The sequence below is a fragment of the Tenebrio molitor genome, chromosome 7 (genome assembly GCF_963966145.1).
Source record: "Tenebrio molitor chromosome 7, icTenMoli1.1, whole genome shotgun sequence".
In the NCBI taxonomy this organism is placed as follows: Eukaryota; Metazoa; Arthropoda; class Insecta; order Coleoptera; family Tenebrionidae; genus Tenebrio; species Tenebrio molitor.
In genome coordinates, this window is record NC_091052.1 from 3,003,409 (window position 1) to 3,020,604 (window position 17,196).

The 17,196-nt window shown below is 32.5% G+C and overlaps 1 protein-coding gene across 3 annotated transcripts in view; it reads left to right on the top strand.

Annotated features, from left to right (window-relative positions):
* Positions 1–14,666, top strand: part of RYa-R (RYamide receptor) — a 51,194-nt gene extending 36,528 nt beyond the window's left edge. For all 3 annotated transcript variants that reach the window (XM_069053498.1, XM_069053497.1, XM_069053499.1), the window contains exons 4-6: positions 10,150–10,218; positions 12,527–12,728; positions 14,337–14,666. In XM_069053498.1, the coding sequence (XP_068909599.1) occupies positions 10,150–10,218; positions 12,527–12,728; positions 14,337–14,545 (480 nt within the window). In that variant the 3' untranslated portion in view covers positions 14,546–14,666. The remainder of the gene's footprint in view (positions 1–10,149; positions 10,219–12,526; positions 12,729–14,336) is intronic.
* Positions 14,667–17,196: the final 2,530 nt, after the last annotated feature.

Below are 17,196 nucleotides of genomic sequence, written 5' to 3' on the forward strand. Positions count from 1 at the left end.
TAAAATTTTTATATTTTTCAAGTGGAATAAAAATGATGATAAATAAGACTATCAAAATATTTTCTATCTAAATGCAAACGAAAACCGACCTTGCCAAATTTGTCGGAGCTTTACTGACTGCTCGTTTTTTATGACGAAGCATGGATGTTCTTTTACCTAACATCGCTGTACGGGAAATCGCAACGTCAATAATGTGCCGCGCTCAAAACGTCACATAAAATTCGTTTTTGCCATAAATCAACAAATTTAACGCATTACAGGATTAATTAAAACACTGAACCTGCTGCCACCATTTAACGCCTGTATATTTGAAAATATAATTTTGAAGTGTCATAATATTTTGATCTAAGTAGTTGATTGATTGATCCTACTCGATTTCTATTATTTTTTGTTAATCTACTGTAACAAATTTCTTTTTTGAAACATTGGCGTCTCTCTTGCGAAATATATCATGTGACAAAAGCCAATATTGCCACTACGTTCCGATTCAATTCCACATTTGTCAGTTTTCTATTTTATTGCCAAGAATAAAAGGCTCGACGTATTGGTAAGAGCTTTGTTTAATACAATGGTATTGTAAGAGAGAATAATTTTTTCACCTTGATAAAGAACTTCTACATTCAAATTTTTGCTATTTAGATAGATTTGAACGTCGAGTGTGACAGTTTACGAGCACGCAGTATATCCATCACGTCTAGAAGTTGTGTAAAACACGAGAATGGGATCGTTTTTCCTCTTGAAATATTGTAATTGGCAACCCTTTTTCCTTTGAAGGTGCACTGAAGTTCAGGGAAGAATTTCTAAAATAACGATCAGCACCCTCGTTACAAACTTCCCATTAATAACTGCGTTCCAAAAGACGACAAGAATTCCGAAACAAATATAAATTTTCATTATTTCAGTTTTCCATGAATTTTACGAGAGACAATTCTTCTGGCTGGCTAAATCGGATAAAAATATTTACATTCTAGTGATTGCTAATTAAATGTTTCCTGGTCTTTCTCTCAAGCTTCCGCTTAAAAATAACTCTTCACTATCAGATCATTATTTTTATTTTATTAATCTCACTCAGGAACTGTCCACATCTCAAATACATATAACCAAAATGTGTACCCAGTTAAAATATAAGATATTCAATATAGAATAGCAATATATGTAGCATAAATCTAAAGTATTATATGTTCCCAGACTTTTTAGCGTTTCAAAAAAGAAATATATGAAAGAATAGATGTATTGGTGCCCAATGAACGTCCACATACACCAATGATTTATATCATCTGTTTGACATTTATTACAGGAGTAGGTTTTAACAGTTTTTTTATACTTAATATTAATCTAGTGGAAATTTATGTTTACGGGTATGTGCTGGCAAATGATGCTGTATTGTACCGAACAGCAGGGCTTTAAAAATAACGCACCATTCAAAAGATAAATAGCGGTATGTTGTCGTAACAGTTCACATTTCAAGAGGAAAGCTCTCCGAACAACTTTTTACAACTTTTCTTTCACTTATATTTTTTTTCTTTTTTGCGAGATTTCAGATTTACTGAGCAAGCTTAAAAATTTAAAAGTTCACCAATAGGAATTTCGTTTTGTGTGATTCCATATAAAATAATTTGTTGAAAAATCAGGAAACCGATAAACAGGAAATATGATAGTCACCCCGTAACTCGATACAACCTCTTATGATGGATTCATCTTCGGAGACGCAAAAGGTACTCTCTCTAATGTCGTTTAAATTGGCTTCGCCAATTGAATTTAGTCCGGTCATCTTCAAGAAGCTAACCTACAAGCTTCGTATTTTTACTGATCTGTGAAACGAGGATTAACAAACTTATTTAATTTGGTGGAACGTAAAAGATAATAATCAGAAGTGATTTTTTTACTAAATAATATAATCAAGGACTTAATTCAGTTGTGCTATGAAAATAATGTTTCGTTAAAGAAAACGCTTCTCTTTCTGTCTGAATCCAATGGTAGGCATATGATGGAGGATGTAAATTTAAAAAACTCCCCTATTGGCAAGTTTTTCGGAATTGGAAAGAAGTGTAAAGTTTTAAGATTTATACGAATCCCACATCAATACAGGTAACAAATCTCTCGCACTTACGTTTTTGAAATGCTCTCTGGAAGTTTTTCGTTGCGAAATTTATTCCCTCTTTGAAAACTAAATTTCCAGCCTACAGTTGGATCTCAGTTCGTCACATTTATATACTTTATGCTTTAACGAAACGTAAAAAATTCTTACTTTTTTTAACATCCTGTCGAATGTTGTAAATGAAAAAAATACTTTGTCAGAGGGAAAATCCCAGATTTCTCTTTTTAAAGTTCTGAAGACGTAGCAAATATCGCAGAATATAATACGAGTATGTACTTTCAAGCGGGCAGATATCGAAATTCGTATCGTATTCATATTTCTTCTAATAAAAACTTTGATCTCTTTAGATACATACAGGGTGTTTTTTAAATGCTAGTACAAAAAAAGACTGGTAACAAGTGAGGATGAGTAGAACTCATACACAAAGAATTATCTAATAAAAGTCTTTTCGTTTTTGAGATAAATTAAACTTTGGTTGAAATTGTCAGTACGTTGCTGAATTAAAGGTAATTAAAAACGTAATTGGGTTGTCAAGAAACAATAATAATTTTGTTGCATTTTTGTTCATAGCATTGTCGGGTTGCTATGGTTTAACTTATTGTTTACTATTGTTGTGTCTGTGGCGTAGAAGGTGCATGGACAGGGTTAGTTTATCCCTACCGTTTTAGATTTAAAAAAATGGTTTTCTGGACTTTTTAGAATCTCCACATGACCCAGTTTTTTTTTGTACTAGCATTTAAAAAAGACCCTGTATATCGATTAATGTATTTGTACTCTCCTCATGTATCATCCATTTTTAACAATTTGAATTAAATGTACTCTACAAATTTAATGGGAACCTCCATTAAGCATAAAATCTTTTTTTCTTCAAAACGTCCGTAAAATATGACATTGCACTGCTGCATTGATAATGCTAAAGTGTCACTTCATTGTCATGGCATCTAACGAGCTGACCAGCGTCCGTGAAGTTATTATCTCCGCTGAGGAGCGTCCGTGAAGTTATTATCTCCGCTGAGGGCGTCCGTGAAGTTATTATCTCCGCTGATGAGCGGCTGTAAAGTAAACTAGCAAAATCATTTGAAATTCTTACCTGGTTTCTAAACATGTCTTAAATAATTTATTATGAAGGTTTGAATTTTCTAAAAATTCTTAAATCTTTTGAATTTTACCTAACAGTCCAATTTCAAAACGAGTAAAACATAATGGAAGGGGTTAAATTTATTATTTAGGTAAATAAATTAGAAGATCTTGAATTTTAATTAGAAATGTGTATTTATTAATAACTTATTCAAAACTACATCAATTTAAAATATATGAACGGCATATTATGTACTTTTGCAAACAAAACTAAAAATATAGCAGGGTTGCACGTTTCAAATGTCACCTTCCATGACAATAACATGTGCTGCAATCTTGACGTTGCCCAGTAATTATCGTTTCAGATTTTCCTGTTATTCCGATCCATTATTCTGTTATTCGGTTATTATCAGAATGTCGCACCAAATCAGAGATGTGCCCTGAAAAGTAAAATCTCCGATTAGTTTATAGATTTAATGCTTTTTTGTGAATATTACGAGTATGTATTGTCAATTCAATAATGATCTATCGAACTCAACTACATGCTTTCGTATTAAAACTTTTAATTAGTTTGGTAAATTTTGATTGACACTGCTAATGCACTTTTTTAGATGACTTTCTAAAAATATCCAGGGAGCGTTAGTCGGTTAGCAAAGGTCATATTTTAAATTTCCATATTTAAATATAATAGTCTGCGTAAATATACTCGTAATTGTATTAGCATTTGCTCGATAAATTCGCACCCTAAGTAATTTTTTCATTATAAGGGGAATTACATTTTATTGTATCAAGGTTTTTAAACTCTGATGCGAAGCGATTGTTAGTTGTCAAATTAAAACGAAATTCTTTTACGTTGTATTTCAGAAAAATTCAAAATAATATTTATATTATATCATAGAGGGTACATTGTTTTACGAGTAATTATGTTAGGGTCCTGCAAAAATTTTCTGTCATTAATTGAGATACATGTTCTATTCTGGGAATTTTAATAAAACTCGACAGAGTAAAATCACCCTTACATCCGACGCATTATATTCGAGTTACAGAAAGAGTGGAATTTATCCGCACACCAGGATTCTTCAAAGATAGAAAAACGTTTAGATTATCAAAGTGGTTGAAGATTTTGTGTTCAATTTAAATCCACAAAAAACGCTATCTCAAAGGAGTTGATTTTATCCTTTTCTTAAAGAACCGAGAGGATTATTTGAAGTTCGAGGTTAACAATTAATTGAACTGTTCCGATTCGCTAATTAGGTTATTTTTCTCGGTTTATAAATGGATCGATTAAATTATTAACTACTCAATTAGTCGATTTAAAGAAGTGAAACTGTGACGACGTCTTTGAACAACTGAATTTATTCCTATTGGTCGGCAAGTCTGTTTGAGATAAAGGACGCTGGGCTTTAATTAAAAACTTTTCGAAAATTCTTTCGTCGAGAAAGCGGCTTTATAGTGGAAAGCGGAGTCACAGCAGGGAAGTTGTTGTGTTTGATATTAAGTTACTTTATCAGCAAAGTAGCATGTTCGGTCTCCCATCATCTCCGTTAATTATGCAACCGCATCACTATTAACAAACCAGCAGACCAGCTCACACCAGGAAAAGGTAATTTATACAAAATGCATCACCTGACCTAACCCAACTACCATTCGCAATAAGTGGAACACGTTCATCGTTGTTGTTTCTTAAAGGAGTGTAATTTTTCTTCATTATGTGTCCGACATGTTTGACCTATCGATCTCCAAAAGCTTTCCCTCATCCCTTGTAGTTCAATCAGGGCAATATCAAATCTGTTATTAAATTCTCCGATCACGACACGATTTCGTTTACTTGCTTTACGACGATATGTTTAATTGGAGAACTTGCGAAGTTTAATTGCTTTCCTTCTTGGGAATAAAATGTTTTCACTCTGGAAGTTGGCGTTTATGCTAAACAATCGGAAATTGTCCAAGTTGACAATATTTAAATTTACATCTGAACGAACCAAATATTTAAATCCCCGTCGTAATTTACATTTGTTTCGGAATTTACGAATCTGAATAAAATTAGAATACACGACATTCTATTCATCAAATGTGAAAAGGGATGCTCTGTTTATTACGTTTCAAAATTCCACTTTGCAACGATAAATCACATCAGTCAAGTTTATTTCGGCCATAGCTATATCAATTTAATAAAGGAATACGCAAGTATGAAATATTTTTGATTTCTAGAAAGCAATATTACATTTAAATCAACTTTTTATTGGAATTCTTTTTAGAAAAGAGACATTTTAAACGCAAAATGTTTTCTTTGAGAGTTTCAGTTTAGTTTGAAACGTTTCCATCTAAATGATGCAAATTTGCGCGCGATCAATGCGAAATATATTTTTAGATAATATTTTGGAATGTCTAGGCAAGAGTTAATCAAGTATTTAACAAAAGCTTGTAGCTACCTTTTACTAGACAATGTAAACCCTCAACCCACTCAATTTAATGTTACGTGAAACGTCTATTTTTAGCTGTTTTACTCTAAACTATTCATTCTGCTCCTGAAGTTTACGTAACACTCCTAATTTCCTTTCATCCCATTTGTATTGTGAAAGTGACGCAGGTAAAATAATTTTATTACAGAAAAGAAGGGATCCAGCTATAAAACATCACAAAGTTTTTTTAGCACCTTTCAATGTAGAAACAAGCACTTAAACACAACCGGCTGCGTCGATATACTAATCCCAGCAACAAGAAAACCTTCCAAGCACATCCATGTTTTGCATATATAATTTTCCTCATTTCAAAACCTAATTGGTTAATCTACAAATAGACAAAATACACGAGCTGTCAGTACCAAACTATCGATAAATTCTACTTCGCTTCTACTATGTAAAATATAAATGAGTCGTGTTTTCTCTTAAAATGCTGCCATCAATCGTAATCAACCACGAAGGGTTGCTCAAGAAAGTATCACCATTTACGTTGTAATAGGAAATTTATAACAGATCACGTGACTGAAACTTTCACGTCCTGCTTTAAGGTTATGTCAACCACTATAACAGTAAAGTAAAATCGGTATGGACGTGAATTATCAGTGTCAAAAATGTAAAAAATATTTACTACACTAAAAGTGAGGTTATACTCCAGAAAATGGAAAACATTGTTAAAAGATTATAATAATTATTAAATTGCAATTCATTGTAGCAGTTAACCACCCACACTTTTTCTTTTGCGGAAAGCAATGTTCGTTTCTTTTGTGAACTCATTTTTCTTTCAATAAAATGTGCGAATTTATAACTTGTATAAATCTACCTGTCACGTTTGACGTTTGACGACAGAACAAAAACTTAAATTCAAAAATCCCGAGAAGCGCGCCTAGTAATTTTAGCTGATACCAACCACACGTCATTTTGACAATTCACATCTATAACGATTTAAATCAACATGAACGCTTTGGAAACGAATGATGTGGTATTTCATGAGTGATAATGAGCCCGGCGGAATTGTAAATGCAATCACAACACATTTCCAAAGTTAACGTGGCTATTTTAAATATCGTATTATTTTAAAATGAAATTACGAATCCATGATGGCTTTGCTTCCAATAATTTTATTTGTCACAACTGACATTTATGAAAAAGATAAAACACGACGATTAAAATGTATTCGAAGAATGAGAAAACAGACATGATCCTGATTTAAGGCGAATGTAATAAAAATGCCACTGCCGTTGGGAGTTAATGCAGACAATAAACATAAACATAGTTTCAAAATTAGTATAAGAAACGCTGTTTAGGGTTGTCACGAGTATGGTTTTTGTTTATGTTATTGTGTTTGGTTTAATTGTTATTTTGTTATTGTTCTTCCACTGTAAATGGTTTTTGTCGTTAATAAACATGTACAGGGTGATTCAAGTTTTACCGCCCGCACGATTAAGCCTATTAAAAAAATTAGTAAAAATTACGAAACTTTAGGGTTACATTGAAATTTTTACAGAATGTTCTACAGTGTTACACAATCATTCCTGAATTTTTTGAGAATTTTAAATCGATTAGAAGTGTGTGTTTTCGCTCGGGCGGTAAAACTTGAATCACCCTGTATGTATGTAAAAAATGAACATTAACCAAGCGAATATGACATTTTGGTATGTCAAATTTTGTGAAACTCCACAGTTAACTAGATTTTGATTTTTTAAATCAAAGGACAAATATTCACGTTAGATTTGCAAATGTATTGTGGGTTGCATTTTCAATTCCGTCGGGCTCATTATCACTCCTGAAATACTCTGTATTTTGCGCCAAGGAGATTCATGTGAACACGCAATATAAGTTATCTAGTTAGAGTAATCATTTTTAGAGTAGTTACTACTTGAAGTGCCTTCCAAAAATGAAATATTTTAATAGGAAATAATTACTAGTCTATGTTGAAATCGTAAATTGCTTGGAATAACGTCAAGAAATATTTCATTTGAGTTACTGAACACAAATAGAATAGTTCTGGAAGCATGTTAGCCGTAATAAAAATTGATTGTACAACCCGTAATTAAAATTTTATTGATTGTTGTGTTTTAACCAAAATAATTAACTTGTAGGTCTTTGTCCTTAAAATGATGTTTTTTTTTCAAAATCAAGCATTTGACATACATCTAATCGGAAACCTCAAGTTTTGTAATAATGCAGATGATTGAAACGCCCCATACAAGTTGCCTGAATATAAATATTCAAGTTTGCGATTCAATTCGAAGCTCTAAAGCTTATCGAATATGCAATTATGTCAAGGAGCTCACGCATATATTGTAGGAACTTCAAAGTTGATGGAAGTAAATTTGACTGAACCATGGCATAAGATAGTCAAAGGAAATAAACACACCGAGGGAAAACTCTGAACTGCATTACCAGGAAATATTATTTCTGCATCTCCTGAATATGAAATTTAATTTTGAAGATACAATTAAGAATTTATGAATTATACAGAATTAAGTTGTAAAATTGGAATCACTCTCTCACGCTCTCAGTGTCTGGTGTTTAAAATGTTGAAAAGGTGCTAATCTGAAAGCGTTAGTTCCTTCAGTGTGATTCGTTCATGACTACATGACGTCCAAATTTCATTTCGTTGTATGAGCTTAAATTTATGGATATTAATTTGTGCTGGGATATAAATAACAACAATATCTCGAATAAATTCGCTTGTCAACGAGACAAGATGTGAGGAAGCAACTCCAAGAAAGCTAATTTTAGAATAATAACAGCCTCTCTTGTGATAGGGCAAGTTGGTTTTTTTATTTTTTAGGGTACGTTACGAAGCATAAAATATTTATGATACAACTTAATTTACATGACAGACGGACTTAAGCCACATCGAAATTGAAAACAACGAATTTTACATTTTAATATGTAGTACTTTTACAAGGGTTAACAATCTAAATTGAAATATAAAAGTTAAATTGCACGTATCAAAGGAATACGGAATTAAAGACGCTTCAAACGGAATGGCGTAAATATAATTCCGTACATTAAAGCCCATTTATCCACTAGGATGCACATAAACGACTGACTATTAATTAAGTGGAAATCACAAAATGATTGTGGAAATTACGTTTTCCAGCTGCGTCAAATCAGTGAAAATTTTGTTTCAGGATCGCATCATCTGTGCGTTTCTATTAAAGGATGTAGACTCGACTGGATGGATATTATTTTTATGCTAATATTCAAAGACTCGGTGCTTTTTTGCACTGCAAATAATGTGGTAACGTTACTCTGCTTTTTATCGTGCACATCATTGTTTCACTTTGTGCTTGCAGAAATCTGAAAACGTATTTGTTTAATTAAATATGTTTGCCGCTAACACAGGATTCCTACAAAGAATGTGCACGCTTGTTTGTCATTATTGCAAAAAGCAATGTTAAAACTCGTGATCTCGCTCGCAATTCTTTTAAATTAAATTTAACCCGTCGAATTAGATTCGTTAGTCATTTGTATGTTGCATCTGCAATCTGTGCCTTGCAGAGTGGTACAAAGAGTAAAACATATTCATTTAGAATTTTGAGTGATGGGCGTAAATATGTGTGGATAAACTAAATATCCATTTTGTGATTTAATTTGATGTATTTACGTCAGGCCTAGTACGATACACTATTTTTACCGCACATTGAGCTATCCATCAAAAAAATTGACACAAAGGTGAATTACTGTCTTTGTTATTGCCCATCAACATTGATCAAGTGTTTAACATCCGATAAATTTGGTAATAATCTTGTTACATGTTCCCGCGCGTATTTAGGTCTGATATTAACCATGTTACACGTAGTAAAACAAAATTAATGTAGTTTCAACGAGAACAGTTGTTTAATTTAGTACTATTTGAAGAGAGATCTGATTAAATATTGTCCCATTTATACGTCAGCTTTTGCTTCATAATTAGCGCTTTAAGTTTGTTTTCACTTCATAGATATCAATTGTGCTGCAACAGCAAGGGACATAAATCGAATAATTTTGGTAGAACTACTCTTGTGAATAACAACGAGAGAGCTTATTCTCTAATAGTCTAATAGAATAATGACTGCTACATCCTTCTAATGGCTACACTGTTTAGAAAATAGCACGCTTCTAACTAGGAGAGATTATGCTCTGATGGAATAATTTAATTGTACATAAACTTCTCCTATTATACGTCCGTAATAATTAATTCGAATGAACTCGTCAATTCTCGAATTTTTAAAACATTGTTAACGAGTTTCTGGCAAGTTTAAAATAAAAACGCAGACTCACTAAAGCGATTTCTCCAAAATAACTGCTCTGATACTGCTATTGAGAAATACCTCTTGTAATATATAACTCAGCAGGTGATACGAAATCTCTTGGAGACTTGAATCGTGACAAGACGATTGGTCAACAGTTTTTCAATCGCAAAAAAAATCTAATCTTTTCTGTGAGCATTATTGACTGCGTTATTTAGGGTAAAGTAATTGCTTTTGGCAATTTATCTAATAGCAACTTCTTTTGCAGATGATCAAGATGATGGTAACTGTCGTTTGCGTCTACACTATTTGCTGGCTTCCATACAACGTATTGTTGGTAAGTCTTCGTGTACTACAATTTTGATCACGGCAAAGCTGTTATTCTGAAGCACACAAAATGGAACCTGGAATAAAATGCTATAACACAAAACATCAACAACACACAACGTTGTCGTTAATTAGGTCGATACAGTATTATTATTGGACAAAGCTGCAACTGCATTACGAACAGCTCGGGCAGCTACGCGACGTATTTTACTTGATGGAATTACGTTATGTTTATATCGCGCGTTCAAATGAAATCCTGGGCTGAGTGGGCGTTGGAAAAATTAAATCGTTTAGAACAGTGCAAGAACAGTGTAAAGTTTGAATTTCCCGCCATTTGACACGAATGACATTTGTTTATGTTTAATCGGGACATAATTGAACATGTTTGTTTTCAGCAAAGGGTCTCCTTAGATATATTTGCTTCGAAAATAGGAATCGTTAAGTTATTCTATTTTTAATGTAAAACATTGGAAAGAAAGAAAAGAGAAGATTTTTTTGGCTCTAAATTTTAGGTTAGCTTCTCCAATTAATCTACGCTTTAAAAAAGCACAACAGTTGACAATATTTAAATATTTTCTGAACGACTTTTCGTGCTATACATGAAGAGGTATATATTTACGTAGGTTTTGTACTTTAATTTCTGAATTAGTGCAGCGATAAGTTACCAAAATGATTATGTAAAACATATTTTACAGAAATATGCCCGGCGCCTCCACCAATGTTAATACTTTAATTTAGAAAAATATTCTAAAGTCCATTCACAAATCAAAAAACCACCACCTGTTGCTTTAGGTTGGTAAAATTTAAAAAACCCTAGGTAGTTGTTTTTTCATACTATGTTGGTAACTATAAATTATGGCATTTATTTGATTCAAAATAAAATTCAATTGCTTTGAATTTCATTCAAATTGTTTTATTAGCAGCACGTTTCATTTATTTATTGATTCCTATTATTTTTCCTTAAAATGGCCAGAAAAACAGGGCACTTAATAAGCACTTAACCTCAAAATTACAATTCTCACCAAATTTTACACTAAACAGCGTTGCCGATAGTAATTATGGAGGAAAATGCGATGTTGGTGGTTTTTTGATTATTGAATGGACTTTATTTAAAATTATTACGTGTAGATAACGTAATTTTACCATTTTGTTGTACAACAAAGATCGAATTAACTTGTGGGTGTAAAGTAAAATAAATCATTACTTTAAAATTGTGGTAAAAGAATTCAATCAACGAGAAACTGTTTTCGAACTTCTCTCGAAGAAATAATCAGATTATTATCTGTTTGATTAAATCTTCCGATAATATTGCAGCAAAGTTTAATTATGAAAAACAATTGTGCGGACTCTTAGATTAATATTGATTTAACATGATTACCACATTCACTCAATTATTTTAAACGAATTCAGTTTCGCAAATATAAGTTGCGCAGAGTAATTAACCGGATGAATATGTAAATTTACAAGATCCTGCTTCCCGTAAAATTGTTAACAGATCGATTGTTACCGAAGAAACGCAAAACACAAGTTCCTAATTTATTTAGCGCAGTCGAATTTGTTCTGAATAAACCTATTTGCCATAAATCTGATTAACATCAGACTTTTACAAACGTGCAGGCGTGATTAGTAATATAACTTTCGCTCGAAAGCTGGGCAACAAATCACTCAAAGTAAATTAACAATGTGATGTTGGTAGGTAAATCCAGGATTAATAAAAAAAGTTTGAAAATTTTTGTGAGCTGTAATTTCCAATTTAAACTTGTGCCACGGTCCCTGTGAAATTAATTAGACTAAGTTAGTCTAAAATGAACGCATACTTATTTTCATTTTTTATTTCATGCGCCAGCTATTTTTGGTAGGTACTAAGTCGTCACATTTTAAAATCAGGTTTTCAGTCGTTATCGTAAAAAATTAATTTTTTCGCTGCGGTACTAATTACTTTAGGAATTTATTGAACTCTTACGTTTTGATAACGCCCTAATTAGAATTTCTAATTATGATAAGTACACTTGAAATAATTTTTGAGGTTTTTTTATTCAAATTTATGGTAAGTGATAAAATCGATAGGGATTCCGAAAATTTGCATTTATAATGTGGAACAGCAGCTTTGACTTAAATAGTTTTTAGTAACCAACGTTAAAATAAAAAGAGTCATTAGAGTTTTGCTAAAAGTCAGCCAATAAGAATTCATTTGACATTATTGCCTCAGAATCGAAATTGTTCATTTCGATGAAGTTGGAAACCAGAGAGGTCTTAGGAAAGTTTCGTAACTAGGTGCTTTTAGTATTATAAGTTTTGTAAATTGTTGTTTATTGCAGGTATTCCAAGACAACATCAGCGAACGTGTTATGACATTCTTATATTTTCCATTACACGGATTGGCGATGTCACATGCTTGTTACAATCCAATCATCTACTGCTACATGAATGCACGATTTCGAGATGGTCTTGTTCAGGTCCTCAGATCCGTACCTTGCCTCCGTAGATGTATTACTCCATTATCGTCGTCAGGATCTTCAGGTGAGATTAAAATTTATCGGTGACGCTTTACAAACAGAATTTCTATTTACGGTAACTTCGTAACTTGCGAAATTACAATGCAACAAGTATTTATCATAACTGTACCAGTCCTCTTTGCATAAATTAACAGAGCGAATAATGAAGATTTACGTATTTTTAAGTATCGCATTGTTTCTGAGGACAATAAATTTTAAGTGAGTTAGGGAGAGAAGGATTCTAAGTAAATTTTCTACATTATAAATTTATTTTTGCGCAAGGCCCTGAAGATTAATGTGAATTAAACTTGAAAAAAAAAATTAAGCCATTACTGAGTCCTAAAAATGTTATAGCTCCTGGGGAAGCAACTTTTCAAAATCGTTTGTATAATTGGTTGCCTCATAACAATAAATTTTAATGATCGAGAGAAAATTTTAATGTTTTAGTCAATTTTATTAAAACGAATTAAACAGATACGAATGAACAGCGGCAAAACTTTTCACTGAAATCGTATTAACCGACGAGAACAATAAATTATGTAAAAATCATTGAATTTCCGTGTCGAGAAGTTTAAATTCGATGTTATTTATAGACGTAACAATATTATTTTATTCTGTTGTGTGAACGCAAATTAGGATTCCTGGTTTAATTATTTTATACAAACATAAGGCGCTTTGGAGGATAACATTTTCGTAACACCAAATCTGGGAAATTAACTTTGCTTCATACAAACAAGCTAGAATTTACTTCATTTTAATAAACTTACGAATTGTCTGGGAAAAGTAAGTTTCAGTTTCAGACTAATATAGAATGTGAAATAGTCTGTCTGTACTATCTTTCACGACCATTATGAAAGTTTCATGGTAATTAATTTAAAATTCAGCAACGTAGTTTCTGCTTCAATCTGTACATAAGATCTTTAATCTGAGCTCAGTGTAGTGTAATATTTTCGAGAACGAGTGCAGAAACTGTCGTAAAGAATGCTCAGATACCTATCTTAAATTGACCATAAATTATTTTGCCTCTTAAAATGTGTATTTCTTGTGGAGTTACAGCTCATTACCCACCTTAATCGTCCTTATACGAAGTTGCCGGCACTTATAGAGCATTAAAGCAAAACACGTTATTTTTCCATTTTATTAAACCAACAACACGAGTAAATAACTGCCTCAACAGTGCCATCACGCACCACGAAGGCGTCGGACAAAAACGCAATTTTCTTGAAACGATGTTAAAATATTGGCGAACTCTGCTTTACGAGATATCATCGAGTGACGCAAAGTCACGCAAGTCCGTTCAGGATGTCATAACCATTCTCGAAAGCCCGTCACTTTTGTGTGAAACAAGGCTCGAAAAATCGGCACCTGTTATATTTATATTTATATCCTGTGACTGAATTTTCAGCTTTCATTCTCGTTCATCAAAGTATTAGTAATCCGCGATCACTGAACCGAGCGTTGTCTCTGGGTAAAAAAAGAATTCGATTGTCGCTAGGTCAAGGGGCTCGGATAAATAGCCAAGTCGGTCGAGTTCGAACCGAAACTTATAAGCTATAGCTTCAGAGGCATTCAACAGGATTTTTTATAGCAGCCAAGTTTCATATGTTTTATCTTTTATTTTGACGTATTGCAGGAGCCGAAGGTACGGAGAGTACGATTTTGCAGCGAAACAACACATGCATGACGTACATCAGCATGAAACGCAAGAATTGCAACCGATTGTCCACTTGCAACCATCAGTTACCGGTCAGGTCTGCTTCTCTGATGAGGTCCACCAACACCCACAACGGTGTGCGAAGAATACGATACATGCAGAATACTACTATGGATGAACAAATGTAAATACACACAGACTACTGTCCTAAATGAATGTGAATAAGTTAAGTCGAAAAATCTGTACCTATTTGTCTGATTTGTGTAGTGTCAAGTACCAAGGACTTTGTTTAATAAAAGATATGACACAGTTAATGACTTTTTTTTAAGATAAAACTTTGAAAAATAGAAACAATGCAAAAACAACTCGCCAACACCTTTTTATCTGTTTCGGGTCAGCAAGTTCGAGATTTACGATCACTCTAAAAAACAAAGCGCACAATGGATAACGAGGTCATGTCATAAAAAAAATATGTTTAAATTTTTGTGAAAATAACGTTTAATCTGATTAATTTAATTAGTGTAATTAACATATTATGTAAAAGTGATTTGACATTCAAAGATATAACATTTTAATAATTTCATTACACCAAATACACTTTATTGTTAAATTAATAACATAAAAGCTCCTTCTGATGACGACAACTTTGCTGTCGAAACGTGCCTAAATTTTCATCCAAAGGTACAGTCACGGCCACGGAATTTCGTCAGTCGTTGTCATTCAACAGACAGCTGTAAAACAGGTTTTATATATTTATAACCCCACATTTTTGACAGGTATGTCAATTTGTCAATCAATTTTTATTGTGCGTGACAGAATTTCTGTCAAAAACATTTTGAACGTCAGTCATAATGACAATAAAGCTTGGGCTTCAAAAAGTTTTTTCAAATTGACAGTAAAATAACTGACAAAATTCCGTCGCCGTAACTGTATAGTTGCGGACACGAAATTTTAGACGTGAAATTTATGTCAGTTCAAAAAATGTCAATTGTCATTATGATTGACGTTTGAAACTATTTGACATTTGAAAGTTTATTTTTGGCACGTCAGGATGATAAAAATTACAAAAATCGAAAGTGAGGTTAGTTGCACCTAAAGCCAATTTTACATTTTTATGTCAATCTGCCATAAAAGTTGTGAGAAACAAAACAGCGTCTTAGCTTAATTCATGCAATTTTTACGTAATGACTTCTTATTCTTACCCATCGTAAAATAGGATTCAGTCTAAAGTAAAAATCATATAAAACACAATGTTACTGTTTAATGATTAATAAAATGTTAAATGACAGTAATGACATTTCAGATAAACATTTAGCTAAGACACCGACAAAATTAATTGTCAGAGATGAAAGGTAGCACTCAAACAAAATTTATTTCTATTTTTAAATGTTTCTTCTGAACATTAAGCTTGAAAATTCAGCTTAAATCTCCTTTATTTTCTTTTTATATTACAACATCTGCTAGTTTCCCTTTTCATCACAGCGTATTCCTTTGCGTCGGGATAATTTAACCAATTTGATAATTAATTCTGCAGCTTAAAATTAAAATTCAGAAATTGGTTTTACGGATTCTGTCAGAAGCATCTTTTCAGTTCCGAAGTTTAAATAGAATTTGCAACAAATGCTTAACTAATTATATTATAAAAGTCAACTGATGTTTTATTCGGTGTTCAACTAACTAATTCGATTACGGAAAATCGATTAATACGTTCTTCTGACTTTCCTGAAATTATTGGTATCTTCTATCTAATATCTAAATTAAATTGTTGGTTTTGTTTGAAATTTTATAAAATAAAAAAAAGTACATGAAACACACAATAGCTATTTATGCAACGAGTTGCAAAATGAGCGTCTTTTTTGCACTAGACATAACAATTGGACCACGAGTGTCAACGAGTGGAACAACATGTCGTGTACAAAAAAATTGCCATTTTGCTACGAGTTTTATACAAGATTTTTTCTAATTTAGTTACGAAAAGCACACATTCTGATTAAAATCCTGTTTAAATCTGCTATTTAAATAATTTTCCGGGATAATACTATTGCGTGATTCAAAATGATTGTGGCCAAGTATGGCAACTATGTACGAAAATTTACGTGGCAACTGTGTGGGTAGGGTAGAGTTGACATTTCCATGACAGTTCATAGTCGCGCAATTTTGTAAGTTGTCAAATCAATATGTAATGGAATTGAAAAATCAAATGCACGGTTATGAAATATCATACAAATGTCAACTCTACCCCATTCACACAGTTGCCACATAAATTTTCGTACATAGTTGCTATACTTGGCCACAATCATTTTGAATCACCCAATAGTATATAATATCACTAATGTCACTTTTTAACACTAGTGATAATATAATGTCACTTTTTTTCACTAGTTATTAAATGAAGCACATTTGACAACTAAAATGACATATCACAATGGTTGCTTTTCGTAACTGAATTAGAAAAAGATATCTTTTCATTTTTGGTACTGTTTTAAATTACACAAAGAGTCAAGGTTGTCTTGTGTGTAGGTTTTGCTCGATGATCACGTTTAATAAGTAAGTATTAGAGCAAACGTACTCATTTGCTTTATCTTAATAATGTCGTTATGAAAGAAAGCAGCGAAAACCAACATTTCTCCTTCCAGAAATAAGTGAAAACTGTCTCTATTACTGAATAATTATGGGCGATAACGACGACTGAATTGCTCGGATTTTTGGTTTCCTTATTTCTTCTTGCATTACTTAATCTGGTAACTGTACCACAGAGACCATTACGTGAAAAATACGAATGAATCTTTATAAAAGCTCCCCAACACGCAGCGAGCGGAGAAAATTGAACCAAACGAGA